The 14,900-nt window shown below is 53.6% G+C and overlaps 1 protein-coding gene across 1 annotated transcript; it reads right to left on the minus strand.

The window, feature by feature from the left end:
* Positions 1-7,314: 7,314 nt before the first annotated feature.
* Positions 7,315-11,709, minus strand: mex3b (mex-3 RNA binding family member B). Its single transcript, XM_057022806.1, has 2 exons — positions 11,178-11,709; positions 7,315-9,878 (listed from the first exon to the last, which is right to left on the minus strand). The coding sequence occupies exons 1-2, from the start codon at positions 11,398-11,400 to the stop codon at positions 8,509-8,511; spliced, it is 1,593 nt and encodes a 530-aa protein (XP_056878786.1). The 5' UTR covers positions 11,401-11,709; the 3' UTR covers positions 7,315-8,508.
* Between the last annotated feature and the right edge of the window lie 3,191 nt (positions 11,710-14,900).

A 14,900-nucleotide genomic window follows, 5' to 3' on the forward strand; every position in this document is an offset into this window, starting at 1 on the left:
CGAGGTTAGGAGACAGCCACTGATTTCTCTTGGCCAAATAAGTTGAAAAGTTTGGGATGGATTTGAATGTTTCCAGAACATATTGCTCTCAGCTCAAAGCCAAAGGGGCTTTCAACGAACTCTTCATACCTGTCTAAGGTAAGCTAGTATCTCTATCTGGAGAGAAGGACAAACGTCTTCAAGAAAACCCCAAATCCAGCCCAAGCAGAGATCCACCTCGCTGAGATGAGTGGTCCAGCTGGACAAAGAATTCAGGAGTTTGAACGGAAAAAAAACAACAACTTGCATTAATGCCAGTAAAAGTAAGTTAATTATAAAAACAAATACAAATCCTAGACAAGTAATTAGGTCCAAAATTACAAAAAGGCAAACAGATTCTGCCAAACACAAAGCGGATGCAAGGTCAGAGCTGAGGGAGGCACTAAATAAAGAGGAAACTCAGGAGATGAGCCTAACCCTAACCCTAACCCTAACCCTAACCCTAACCCTAACCCTAACCCTAACCCTAACCCTAACCCTAACGCTAACCCTCACCCTAACCCTAACCCTAACCCTAACGCTAACCCTCACCCTCACCCTAACCTAACCCTAACCCTAACCCTAACCCTGACCCTGACCCTGACCCTAACCCTCTAACCCTGACCCTCTAACTCTAACCCTAACCCTAACCCTAACCCTCACCCTAACCCTAACCCTAACCCTAACCCTAACCCTAACCCTAACGCTAACCCTCACCCTAACCCTAACCCTAACCCTAACCCTAACGCTAACCCTAACGCTAACCCTAACGCTAACCCTCACCCTAACCCTAACCCTAACCCTAACCCTAATGCTAACCCTAACCCTAACCCTAACCCTCACCCTAACCCTAACCCTAACCCTAACCCTAACGCTAACCCTAACGCTAACCCTCACCCTAACCCTAACCCTAACCCTAACCCTAACCCTAACGCTAACCCTCACCCTACCCTAACCCTAACCCTAACCCTAACCCTGACCCTGACCCTAACCCTCTAACCCTGACCCTCTAACTCTAACCCTAACCCTAACCCTAACCCTAACCCTAACCCTAACCTAACCCTAACCCTCTAACCCTAACCCAACCTGAACCCTAACTCGATCCTAACCCTAACCCTAACCCTGACCCTGACCCTGACCCTGACCCTGACCCTGAGACCCTGTGAGGTCTTGAGTCACATTAAACAAAGATGTAACAATAAGAACATTGATAGGTTTGATCATTTGAACACATCTGTTGAATTCAGGTTTTTCAGTCTGCACACACACACACACACACACACACACACACACCACACACACACCACACACACACACACACACACCACACACACACAGAGACACACGCGCCAGAAAAAACACTCTGGAGCTGCAGGAGCAACAGGAACAAATGAGTCAGGAAAATGTGTAGGTGGACTCTACTTTCATCTATCCATTAGAGAGGGAAGTGTGTGTGTGTGTGTGTGTGTGTGTGTGTGTGTGTGTGTGTGTGTGTGCCCGCTCCTCAGTGCTCAGCTGGTATCTAGTGTCTGCAGCTAGAGAATATGCTAATCCTCACATGGATTCAACACCAACATTTTCTGTCGTGAATTCTGTGGCATTTTAGAGGCAAATGTTTTTCTTCCTCTTCTTAGATTAGAATAAAGATAAGATCTAAGCAGACACACACTTTATGGAGGACAATAATCCGGACGAACCGGAGGGCATCAGAGCAGACCTCATTCTTTAATGTCTTGCCATTCTAAGCCAGACAAGGAGAGCGCGTAAAGGTCAGGAGGAAACAGCTCTGCCTGGAGAAGGGCAGACGGGGCTGCAGGTGGCTGCAGCCTGCTGGGGCTCCAGGTGAGGCAGAGCTCTCCAATCATTCTGCCCTCCTTTTGATGCCCTTCACTGGCGTATGTGTTGGCCATGACTGCTTGCTCCATCACAGACACACACCCCCACCCAGGAACATGGGGGGAGGGGTTTCCTGGACTGAAACCTGAGCCAGAGGCAGAGTCTGCAGCAGTTTCATCACTTCACAGTGTCTGATCAACATAAGAAATGGGTCAGTGGAGTAGGAGGAAGGGAGAAGGGAGGTCTTTGGGGGAGGGGGAGGAAGGAGCTTTGTCAGGGAAAGGTTGGTGCTTCACAAGAGCCTGAGGGAAGCTGCAGGTCGAACCCTGATGAAGGTTCTCCACAACGTTTAATCAGAAGCCTGGAAAAAGCCAGGTTCTCCTCTCCTCTCCCCTCCTCTCCTCCTCTCCTCTCCTCTCCTCTCCTCTCCTCCTCTCCTCTCCTCTCTCTCCTCTCCTCTCCTCTCCTCTCCTCTCTCTCCTCTCCTCTCCCTCTCCTCCCTCCCCTCCCCTCCCCTCTCCTCTCCTCTCCCCTCCTCTCTCCTCCTCTCCTCTCCTCTCCTCGTCCTCTCCTCTCCTCTCCTCCTCTCTCTCCTCTCCTCCCTCCCTCTCCTCTCCCTCTCCTCTCCTCCTCCTCCTCCTCCTCTCCTCCTCTCCTCTCCCTCTCCTCTCTCCTCTCCTCTCCCCTCCTCTCCTCTCCTCTCCTCGTCCTCTCCTCTCCTCTCCTCTCCTCTCCTCTCCTCTCCTCCCTCGCCTCTCCTCTCCTCTCCTCTCCTCTCCTCTCCTCTCCTCTCCTCTCCTCTCCTCTCCTCTCCTCTCCTCTCCTCTCTCTCCCCTCCTCTCCTCTCCTCTCCTCCCTCTCCTCTCTCCTCTCCTCTCCTCTCCTCCTCTCCTCTTCCTCTCCTCTCCTCTCCTCTCCTGCTCCTCTCCTCTCCTCCTCTCTCCTCTCCTCTCTCCTCTCCTCTCCTCTCTCCTCTCCTCTCCCCTCCTCTCCTCTTCCTCTCCTCTCCTCTCCTCTCCTCTCCTCCTCCTCTCCTCCTCCTCTCCTCTTCCTCTCCTCTCCTCTCCTCCTCTCCTCTCCTCTCGCTCTCCTCTCCTCTCTCTCCTCTCCTCCCCTCCCTCTCCTCTCCTCTCCTCTCGCTCTCCTCTCCTCTCCTCTCCTCTCCTCTCCTCTCCTCGTCCTCTCCTCTCTCTCCTCTCCTCTCCTCTCCTCTCCTCTCCTCCTCCTCCTCCCCTCTCCTCTCCTCTCGCTCTCCTCTCCTCTCCCTCTCCTCTCCTCTCCTCTCCTCTCCTCTCTCTCCTCTCCTCTCCTCTCCTCTCCTCTCTCCTCTCCTCCTCCTCTCCTCCCTCCCTCTCCTCTCCCCTCCTCTCCTCCCTCCCTCTCCTCTCCTCTCCTCTCCTCTCCTCTCCTCTTCCCTCCTCTCCTCTCTCTCCTCTCCCCTCCTCTCCTCCTCCCTCTCCTCTCCTCTCCTCTCCTCTCCTCTCCTCTCCTCTCCTCTCCTCTTCCTCTCCTCTCCTCTCCTCTCTCCCCTCCTCTCCTCTCTCCTCTCCTCTCCTCTCCTCTCCTCTCCTCTCCTCTCTCTCCTCTCCTCTCCTCTCCTCCATTCCCTGGGACTGTGGAGTGTCCTCTGTGTTGACCCTAATAGGCTGCCAGGACAGTGGATTCATGAGGGGGTCGAGGAGGACCAGGGATCCTCCTGCATTAGTGAAGCAAGCCTCCAGGATCTGTTTTTCATCTGCCCCCTCCTGCCCCGATAGAAAACCTCATTTGAGACTCCTTCCTGCTTCACCAGCTGAGCAGAGAAGGAATGAGCCATAGTTGAGCCATGGTGGGCCTGGTCCACCCCTGCAGAGGCCTAACCTAACCCTAACCAAACCCTAACCACCCCTGCAGAGGCCTAACCAAACCCTAACCACCCCTGCAGAGGCCTAACCTAACCCTAACCTAACCCTAACCACCCCTGCAGAGGCCTAACCTAACCCTAACCTAACCCTAACCACCACTGCAGAGGCCTAACCCTAACCCTAACCTAACCCTAACCACCACTGCAGAGGCCTAACCCTAACCCTAACCTAACCCTAACCACCACTGCAGAGGCCTAACCCTAACCCTAACCTAACCCTAACCACCCCTGCAGAGGCCTAACCCTAACCCTAACCTAACCCTAACCACCCCTGCAGAGGCCTACCAAACCCTAACCACCCCTGCAGAGGCCTAACCTAACCCTAACCACCCCTGCAGAGGCCTAACCTAACCCTAACCACCCCTGCAGAGGCCTAACCTAACCCTAACCTAACCCTAACCTAACCCTAACCTAACCCTAACCTAACCCTAACCTAACCCTAACCACCACGGCACCATTAACACGAAACCCTTCAAACCTTTCACATGCATGCAGGTCTGGATAGTCACCAGCCAATCAGGGGTGGGCGTGAGGAGTGTGTGGTGGTCCTGTGGTCAGTATGAAAGGATGCCCCCCCCCCCCCCCGCCCCCGTCTGTCACACTGCTCATGAGGTTTGATCTCTAAATCGACCTGGGCTGGTAAAAAGCTCCCAGAGATGCTTTATTCATGTTCCACAAAGATTCAGCCACTGTTGAGCGTTGGACATTTCTGTTGGTAAAGAGCTGAAGAGAAGAGCTTCTCCTGGGTGGGTCGTGGGGGGGGGGGGGGGGTGAAATCTCTGAATCATCTTCAGCTTCCCTCACTCACAAACGCAGTCTGGGGGAAAGTTCTGGTGTAGAAGACTGAGACTCGGCCCCCTCCAGGAGGCTTTAAGCTCCAGTGGAGTCCTCCAGTGGAGTCCTCCAGTGGAGTCCTCCAGAGACCCTGCTGCTGAGTAGGTGGCAGGATGAAGCATCTCCCGTTCAGTGTGTGTGGTGCAGCCGTGTGGCGGAGTGATACAGTTCCCCGGCGTGATGCGCCTGGCACCACCCCTCCAGCCCCTCTGCCGTGCTAACCCCCCCTCTTCAGACGGGCGCTGGCTCCCATTCAATGGCTTCCTGACTCATCTGTGTGCTGGAGAAGCTCTTGTCTCTCGGTTGCATCTAATTCTGAGCGCTGCTGCAGGTTCGGTCGTCCCACTGCTGGAGACGAGGACAAATTTGTCCTTCACCAGTCACAATGAAAGAGCTGAGCTCTACTTGTTCTTTGGTATTTCAGTGGGACCAGAGAGGAGCTTTTCATCCCCATTCACTGGGGAGTGTGTTGGTGGGAGAGCGGAGCAGCTTTCACGTGGAACCTGTTGCGCTGCGATAGGCTGAGGCTGCTGTGGGACTTCCCATCATGCACCTCTGCTCTACTCCCCCTCTGAGTGGTTCCTCCCCCCACCTGCCCCCCACATCTTGGGTCTGACCTGAGGAGATGAGGTCACGTCCTGCACGCACTCATTATTTACACTAAAGCGCATTCATACCATGTTTTTATTGATGCTTTCTAAGTAAAATGTGTGGGTGTGTGTGGGTGTGGGTGTGTGTGTGTGTGTGTGTGGGTGTGTGTGTGTGGGTGTGTGTGTGTGTGGGTGTGTGTAATGTCTTGAATGGTCCCAACTCACACTCTGAGTGATATAATAAGGAACATGTGGAGTCAGACAATTGTCTCCACAGTGCTCAATGAAGGAGAAAATTCTGTTATATACCACCACACACACACACACACACACCACACACACACACACACACACACACACACCACACACACACACACACACACACACAGCATGAATGAAAGTTCCTCCTCTGTGTCCATCTGAAGCAGCAAGAGCAGCCTTTCTTTGTGCACATCTCATTAAATGAAGGTGATGCGTTCATGAAATTTGCTATTTTACAACACAAACCTATTATTGTCATCATGAAGCAGCACTATGTGTGTATTTTATGGATGTGCTGGTGAGTCAAGGCGGACTGAGTCCACCAATGGTGAGTCAGGTCTCCACAGACAGCTAAGCTGAAGTCCATGTGTTTGTGTTTGGCCTTAAAGCTCTTGTCAGCTTTTTTGTGGTGGTGAAATTTCTTCCTAATAATATGTTTTACGGGCCAGTTTGTCTTCTGTGAGCTTGTGTTGAATGTTTCCATCTTGAAGGGATCATTAGAGCGGCTCTCTCCACGTTTCCTATCTCGCAGTTGCACAAGTTTAAACATCAGTGTTTCCAGCAGGACCACCTCAAATGAGGCTGCATATTTAAGGGGGGACAACCAGAGACCAGAGACCAGAGGCCAGAGACCAGAGACCAGAGGCCAAAGACCAGAGGCCAGAGGCCAGAGACCAGAGACCAGAGACCAGAGGCCAGAGACCAAAGACCAGAGGCCAGAGGCCAGAGACCAGAGACCAGAGGCCAGAGACCAGAGACCAGAGACCCGAGACCAGAGACCAGAGACCAGAGATCAGAGACCAAAGACCAGAGGCCAGAGACCAGAGGCCAGAGGCCAGAGGCCAGAGGCCAGAGGCCAGAGACCAAAGACCAGAGGCCAGAGACCCGAGACCCGAGACCCGAGACCCGAGACCCGAGGCCAGAGGCCAGAGACCAGAGACCAGAGACCAGAGACCAGAGACCAGAGGCCAGAGACCAGAGACCAGAGACCAGAGGCCAAAGACCAGAGACCAGAAACCAGAGGCCAGAGACCAGAGACCAGAGGCCAGAGGCCAGAGACAAGAGACCAGAGGCCAGAGACCAGAGACCAGAGACCAGAGGCCAGAGACCAGAGACCAGAGGCCAGAGACCAGAGACCAGAGGCCAGAGACCAGAGACCAGAGACCAGAGACCAGAGGCCAGAGGCCAGAGACCAGAGGCCAGAGACCAGAGACCAGAGGCCAGAGACCAGAGGCCAGAGGCCAGAGGCCAGAGACCAGAGACCAGAGACCAGATACCAGAGACCCGAGACCCGAGGCCAGAGGCCAGAGACCAGAGACCCGAGGCCAGAGGCCAGAGACCAGAGACCAGAGGCCAGAGACCAGAGACCAGAGACCAGAGGCCAGAGGCCAGAGACCAGAGACCAGAGACCAGAGGCCCGAGGCCCGAGGCCCGAGGCCAGAGGCCAGAGACCAGAGACCAGAGGCCAGAGACCCGAGACCAGAGACCAGAGACCAGAGACCAGAGGCCAGAGGCCAGAGGCCAGAGACCAGAGACCAGAGACAAGAGACCCGAGGCCAGAGACCCGAGACCAGAGGCCAGAGACCAGAGACCAGAGACCAGAGACCAGAGACCAGAGACCAGAGACCCGAGGCCCGAGACCAGAGACTAGAGACCAGCTGATCTTCCACGGGTTCCACGGGCGATATGGCGACATGATGGGACGTTTTGGTTTACGGGCCCCCAGACCTGGAGGGAGCTACAGGAGCCAGAAAAGACCTGCTCCTCTTCCTCTCCAGCCAGGGAGAGGTCATCAAGAACAGACCTGTGGGACGCTACTCACAACACTGACCTGAGGAGGGTCAAGAGGTCACGAAGCAAACCAGACACATCTGCAATGTACTGTTTTTATTGGACTTATATAGAAATACTTAAAAAAAACATGAAGTAGCACCATTACTTAAGTTTTACTTTTTATCATGTATAGCTTTAAATGTCAGAAAAATAAAACTCTTGATACATTTTCAAATCTTGTCTCAGCAAATATAATATTAGTATTTGACCATGAGATTAAAGGCCCTTTATCATAAAATAAAATATACTTTGTTCTTAAACTTTGCTCAATAAAGTACATTTACTCTCAAGTAACTTCACCTACATATACATAAACAAGTGGTAAACAAATGTAATAAAATAGAAATACTAAAACTATAGTGGTGCAACAGAAGTCTGTAATTCCCACTAGAATCTAAGTCATAAAAATTTTTAGAAAGCATTTTTGCTCAACTTACTTATGTTTTTTTTACATTTAAATGTTTCATAATAGAAGAAAATATGCTTTATATTACAGAATAAAAATATGCCGATTGAAGCAGATTTAAAAGATTTTTTTTGCTGAACCTATAAAAACTCCAACACTGTCAAATGCAAAACACATTTTGTGGACTTCCTCCCGCGTTTAAAACAATACAGTGATTGATGCCATAAGGCCATAATAAAAAAAAATAATCAAAAAATTCAACCCAGCTACAAAAAAGTTCACTGAACTTAAATTAAAACATCTGTAAACATCTTTGCAATAAGAAATATAATCTTTCAAGTCAAAAAAAGAATAAACCCTTCAGTCAGTCAGTCTCGTTGCTCCAGACACCTGACGTAAAGGTGATTCTATACATTGATTGGGAGGATATGTTGTTGCGTTCCCTCGTGTGGCGGGCGGAGCCGCGGCGTCGCTGGAGGTCGACGCCTCTTCGGGCTGCAGCCTTTGGCTTCCCTCTACATTCGATTGGCCCCCCCCAACCCTCCACCCTGACCCCCTTCCCCTCCTCGCTCGGAATACAGGGACAACTTGACTAGAACTATTGATTACTATGCTGTAATATGTAAAACATGCAGGTTACATGTTGAAAGTATTGCCCAAAGCTACAGGATATTATAAACAATTACGATGGAGCAAACTGAAGGTATCCGTCGCGGTTGCTGCAGCGCTGTCGTACATATCTATGTACACCTTCCGGGCGTTTGATTGGCTGATCCTTTTAAAGCGGCGAGAAGAGCCGGTCGTTGCTCGGCTACAGTCACTTCCCCTTAGGAAAATATGCGAATAGCCTGAGTGACGCCGGCATGGCAAACGGGGCATTGGGGCTCGCTCCTCTCACAGATCCGGTTGGCACATTCCATACAGAACAGGTTGTGTCCACAAGGGACCAAGGCAGCGATCACCTCGCTTTCAAAGCACACCGAACAGTCGCGGCTGCCTTTCCGACTCGTGCCGGAGGACGTGGAGGAGGACGAGGAGGAGGATGACGATGAGGCCGAGGAGTCAAAAGGGACCCCGGAGAGGTGAGGGCCGGGCAGGGAGGCGACGGCGCTGGAATAGCCAGGGAATGTGAGTAAATTTCCTCCAGGGTCGCTGCGCACCCTCCTGGCTAGAGGGTGCTCGACGGGGCCTCCGGAGTGGCTGTGGAGAGGCGGGGACAGTCTGGGCTGCACCGTGCAACCGTTGCCCCTCCTCTGACCTGCCACCACACCGTTGGCATTGGCAGCGAAGGCTACGGTAGAGGTGGGGGAGCCACCTCCCGCAGTCAGGCGGCCATCATACTGGGTCCAGAGTAGTCCTGGAGGGGCTGGTGTGGGGTCAAACCCAGGGGAGTCAAAGCTCAGATCAGTGCAGTCAGGGGAGATCACCTCACTTCCAAAGACAAACTCGTTGCCATTGCTGTTGTTGATGTTGTTGTTGTTGTTGTTGTTGCTGTTGTTGGTGTAGCTGAGAGCAGGGCTTGGCGGACTGTAGTCCGCCATGCGGGAGCCGCTGTTGCCAAAGTAGGAGTCCGTGGAGGCGCTGCCCAGGGACGAGGACGAGTCGTTGCGGTAATTGGAGAAGGGTTTGCGTGCCGAGGTGAGGGTCATCCCAGAGCTGGGCTTGGACCACAGGGAGGCATGTCCATGGAGGTCAAAGCCCACGTCGGTCCCGTTCGCGTGGAAGTCATTCTCGTCCTGGAGTTCGATGAAGCCCCCTGTCCTCATGGCGATGTGGGCCTCGATTTCTTCACGCGCCCGGTCCACATTCTCCGGCATCCCCGTCACCTCGAACACTGGCTCTTTGTCTCGACTGGGGGTGACGATGTAGGTGTGGGTTTGCTGTTGAATCCTCTTGATCGTGGCACCTCTGGGCCCCACAACTAGACCCACCACCCGGTAAGGTACACGTACCTGGATGGTGGTCTGGCCGGGCAGGTTAGGGGGTCCAGGGACCGGAGCCTCACTCCCGTTCAGACTGCTGTTTTTGTTTCTGGAAGCCCGGATCATGGAGAAATGCTCAGCAGCAGAGATGATCTCTCTCCTCGCCATAGCAACATCCTCCCTGCGACCCGTCACCACAAAAACCGGCTCTTCACCTCGAACTGGGGTCTTGATATAGGTGTTGGTCTTTGCCCGCAGTGCTTTGATCTTGCAACCTGGGGGGGTGGGAAATGGGAAAAAGTGAGGGTGTGTTCCAGGAATTTAAAAAACGTCAAATCTCTTTAGCAACATAGATGCTAAGTTTAGCACCGCTGGGGAGGAAACACGACCGACCTCTCAGATTTACTTCTGCATCTCCAGATTAACAGATAATGGATGCAGGTGCCCCCCCCCCCCCCCATTTACCACCAGCAGGACAGACCCCCAGAGGAGCCCGTTCCCGCTCAAGGGTTCTTCCTGTTAAAAGGCTGTTTGTTTGGTGGCTCTATTTTCGTTTCTCAGGACCACATCAAATGGGGGGGGGGGGGGGGGTTGTTGTGATGCCACAGCCAGAGGGGAACCCAACTGAGGGTCCACTCTAGGACGGGGGTCCACACCCGGTCACATGCATCAGAACCATGCTAGGGATGTGAGCCAGAACCAGGCAGCTTTTCTGCCTCCTAAATAAAGACCTGTCTGAATCTGTGAGGAATCCCAGCGAGCGTGGAACATCTGGCCACAACAGGCTGCCTCAGGTCTGTTCTTCTACACCCTTAAAGCTTCAGGTCTTTGTAATTACTGTGTCTGTATAATACTCGCCCCTCTATCACGCATCTGTCACGCATCTGTCTGTCCCTGGACCTTTTCTGGGGCTGATACGTGACGCTATCTACTTAGCCGACATTTGGGTGTCACGCAGGGACACAGAGGAGGATGAACCAGCACATGACTGGTGTAAACATCGATTAATGAGGAGTGATTATGGAGCTGCGGCAAACGGGTTAACGCGGGTTAAGCTCTATTTTGTTTTCATATAATTCCATTAATCCTGGTAATTTAATTCCGCATAAATTACATCATCCGATGTGAAACTAGGCTAGAGCGACTGTGGCTGCAGAGGCTCCGTAACCGCCCAGCAGCTGGAACAGAGCAGCCATGGGCGTCTGCTCCAGAGCCCCACCACCACCACCACCACCACCATCATCATCCTCATCATTGTCCCGATGAAGCCCTAACGACGCACATCTGTGCTGACCGCGCGCGCACTCCTGCTGACCTACATATCCCAATTCACCATATTTACATCATCTGAGCCGTGCCGAGCCCGGCCGTGCCAGGGGCTGGAAACCCAACTGTTGACGCGCATCTAGACCCTTTAGCTTAAACCAGCCTCCTCCTGGGGAACGCTGCGTTACAACCCGGTTTTCTTGGCCATATTCAGCAGGTCGGGCTGCGTTCCGCTGCTCCGCGTGCCTGTGCACACAGCAGCTCGGCTCTGCAGCACAACATCGAGCACGAAATCAGATCACACGCACCCTGTCTGCCCACGATCTCCGCCACATGCTCCGAGCTGGGCACCGGGACGCACTCCGTCATGTTGACGCTCTTCTTGCGCGGCTCCTGGCTGTTGTCGTACAGCGGGTTTTCGTCGTTGTCCAGGTCGAGCAGGGAAAGCTGGTCCAGGGCGATCTGCAGAGCTCTCTGGTCGTCCAGCGCGTCTCCCTGGACGCTTCCGTCTGCAAACAGCGAGCTGGGCATCGCGTTGTGGGCACGGATGGGGGAAAAAACGCAGAGAGATGACGGAGCGATCCCGGGGAGAGAGGGGGAGAGGAGGGGAGAGGCGCCGGAGCCGGCAGCGGGGGACGATGCAGAGAAACGAGGGAAGAGGGGTTAAAAAGACTCATCCACCCCGGTGATGGAGCGCGGACTTCCCTGACCTCCCGAGCCGGGCTGTGCTGCTGCTGGGACAAACAAAGCGCGTCTATTCCGGTGCTGTCAGAACCCGCCCCGACTGCCCCCCTCCGCTCCTCTGCTGCTTCTGTTTGCTCCGCATCTGCGCCGCACACAGAGACATGCCGCTGACGTCACCCTGTGGCGGGGCCGGTGCGGGGCCGGCAGCTCGGCTGCGTGTCGGGGACGTGATTGGCCGAGCGAGGGGCGAGGGGCGGGGCCGGCGACAGGACCGCCCCCTTCTTTGTTGTCCTCCTTCTCTTTGTTTGCTCCGTGTTGACACTGTCACATATTTATTCACTGTACAGTCTTCAGCCCCAGATCTTCCTGCTTCAGGACTAAAGCCAGAAGATCAGTGATCTTTAAATCAATGGGGTCATTTCAGGCAGGGCCAGGTAGAAATCTGAGCACACCCAACCGCTGTATAGGCTAATGGCTGCGCCTTATTTTAAATGAGCCAAAGAATGGAGAGCACTGAAACTCTGATCATATCTTGTATTCACTGGATTAAAGTGTCCTTCCTAAACAACAGGGTGGCCTCTAATAACATCAGACTGATCTCATGACGGGCAGATACTCCAAATCAAAATACATTATGGATCCAGGGGATTTACATGAGCTCTGATGGTTCTGGCAGGAGTGTGGAAGAAGGACGTGTTTAGCAACATCTTAAAATATGGTCAGCATCATAAAATAAGAGCAATGAATATAGAAGTCTCTTCAGGACCTGAGACGTCAGCACCACTGGTCTGTGGTCCTTGGGTTCATCATCAGGGTCTTCAGGACCTGAGACGTCAGCACCTCTGGTCTGTGGTCCTTGGGTTCATCATCAGGGTCTTCGGGACCTGAGACGTCAGCACCACTGGTCTGTGGTCCTTGGGTTCATCATCAGGGTCTTCGGGACCTGAGACGTCAGCACCACTGGTCTGTGGTCCTTGGGTTCATCATCAGGGTCTTCGGGACCTGAGACGTCAGCACCACTGGCCTGTGGTCCTTGGGTTCATCATCAGGGTCTTCAGGACCTGAGACGTCAGCACCACTGGCCTGTGGTCCTTGGGTTCATCATCAGGGTCTTCAGGACCTGAGACGTCAGCACCACTGGCCTGTGGTCCTTGGGTTCATCATCAGGGTCTTCAGGACCTGAGACGTCAGCACCTCTGGCCTGTGGTCCTTGGGTTCATCATCAGGGTCTTCAGGACCTGAGACGTCAGCACCACTGGCCTGTGGTCCTTGGGTTCATCATCAGGGTCTTCAGGACCTGAGACGTCAGCACCACTGGCCTGTGGTCCTTGGGTTCATCATCAGGGTCTTCAGGACCTGAGACGTCAGCACCACTGGCCTGTGGTCCTTGGGTTCATCATCAGGGTCTTCAGGACCTGAGACGTCAGCACCACTGGCCTGTGGTCCTTGGGTTCATCATCAGGGTCTTCAGGACCTGAGACGTCAGCACCACTGGTCTGTGGTCCTTGGGTTCATCATCAGGGTCTTCAGGACCTGAGACGTCAGCACCACTGGTCTGTGGTCCTTGGGTTCATCATCAGGGTCTTCAGGACCTGAGACATCAGCACCACTGGTCTGTGGTCCTTGGTTCATCATCAGGGTCTTCAGGACCTGAGACGTCAGCACCACTGGCCTGTGGTCCTTGGGTTCATCATCAGGGTCTTCAGGACCTGAGACGTCAGCACCTCTGGCCTGTGGTCCTTGGGTCATCATCAGGGTCTTCAGGACCTGAGACATCAGCACCTCTGGTCTGTGGTCCTTGGGTTCATCATCAGGGTCTAAAGGGCCTGAGACGTCAGCACCACTGGTCTGTGGTCCTTGGGTTCATCATCAGGGTCTTCAGGACCTGAGACGTCAGCACCACTGGTCTGTGGTCCTTGGGTTCATCACCAGGGTCTTCAGGACCTGAGACGTCAGCACCACTGGTCTGTGGTCCTTGGGTTCATCATCAGGGTCTTCAGGACCTGAGACGTCAGCACCACTGGTCTGTGGTCCTTGGGTTCATCATCAGGGTCTTCAGGACCTGAGACGTCAGCACCACTGGTCTGTGGTCCTTGGGTTCATCATCAGGGTCTTCAGGACCTGAGACGTCAGCACCACTGGTCTGTGGTCCTTGGGTTCATCACCATGATGCCTTTGGGACTGGATCCAAGGCAGGACGTTTTCCATGGCCCTCTGTAGTCTTTGGCTCTGGCTGGAGACACGTTGCTATGAGGCGCCAGGAGCCGACACCATCTGGACCCACAGCCGTGGCTGCATGGAGTTTTAGCAGCTCTCTTCTCACCTGATCAGCAGAGATGCATATTGAGGAGGCGATTGCTGGGGGAGCGCTGGAGTAGATGGTATTGTTAGTGAATGAGGAGGAGGTGGGGGGAGGGGGGGCTGACACAGGAGGCTATAGGGAGGGGGAGGGAAGGAAGGAGTGATGGCGGATTGAGTTTGCTGGCTCTGTGGGGAACTCCTCTGCTGAAGCCGGTGATGTTCCTCATTCTGCCCCAGACCTCCCTCATGTAGGAGTCTTTGTTCCAGCTTCCTGCTGCACTGCACCTCCTTCATCTCTCTCCCTTCCTAGATCGCCCTGGATCCTTCTCACCTGCCTGGATCCTCCTCACCTCCCTGGATCCTCCTCACCTCCCTGGATCCTCCTCACCTCCCTGGATCCTTCTCACCTGCCTGGATCCTCCTCACCTCCCTGGATCCTCCTCACCTCCCTGGATCCTCCTCACCTCCCTGTCTCCAGCTCTGAAGGACCTCTTTTTGTCACTCAGGAGGTCTGTGGCCGTGTTGAGAGATGTTGTTGTTGTTCAACCATCACTGGCAGTAGACCAACAACCTCGTTATGATTTAGGAACATAAGAATGATGGACTCTAAATCTGATGTCTGACCTCAACAGTGTGCTGAGCTACATTCATTCATTCATTCATTCATTTAGTGTGTGTTTTGTAAATGTGTGTGTTCATCTGTGCCCCAATTGGTCCCTCGTGACCTTATTGAATCCTTTCAGCAGATTTAGTTCAGCACTGGTCTAAACTGGGACTCAAACATCTGACAAAGCATGACTGGGAAGCTCTGATGGAGTCGTGGTGGGGGGGGGGAGTGTTGGGAGATGGGGGTGGGGGGGGAGTGGGAGTGGGGGTGGGGGGGGGGAGTGTTGGGAGATGGGAGTGGGGGTGGGGGAGTCGGGGGGGGATTAGGCTGAACAAGAGTTGAGAACACAATCCCTTTGCTTCGCCACCTCTGCAGCGACACAATGACCATGTAAATGAGGAGTTGGAGGAGCTGGTGTTTGTTGTGTGGGAGCAGCTTT

This window comes from Takifugu flavidus, chromosome 2, assembly GCF_003711565.1.
Source record: "Takifugu flavidus isolate HTHZ2018 chromosome 2, ASM371156v2, whole genome shotgun sequence".
Taxonomy (NCBI): domain Eukaryota; kingdom Metazoa; phylum Chordata; class Actinopteri; order Tetraodontiformes; family Tetraodontidae; genus Takifugu; species Takifugu flavidus.

What these genes read in the sequence shown, in the direction of transcription:
- mex3b (XM_057022806.1), bottom strand. Translation starts at nt 11,400, where the DNA reads ATGCCCAGCTCGCTGTTTGCAGACGGAAGCGTCCAGGGAGACGCGCTG. An exon ending in GGAGATCGTGGGCAGACAGG is followed by an intron (nt 9,879 to 11,177) that starts GTGCGTGTGATC and finishes CCACCCCCCCAG; the next exon opens with GTTGCAAGATCAAAGCACTG.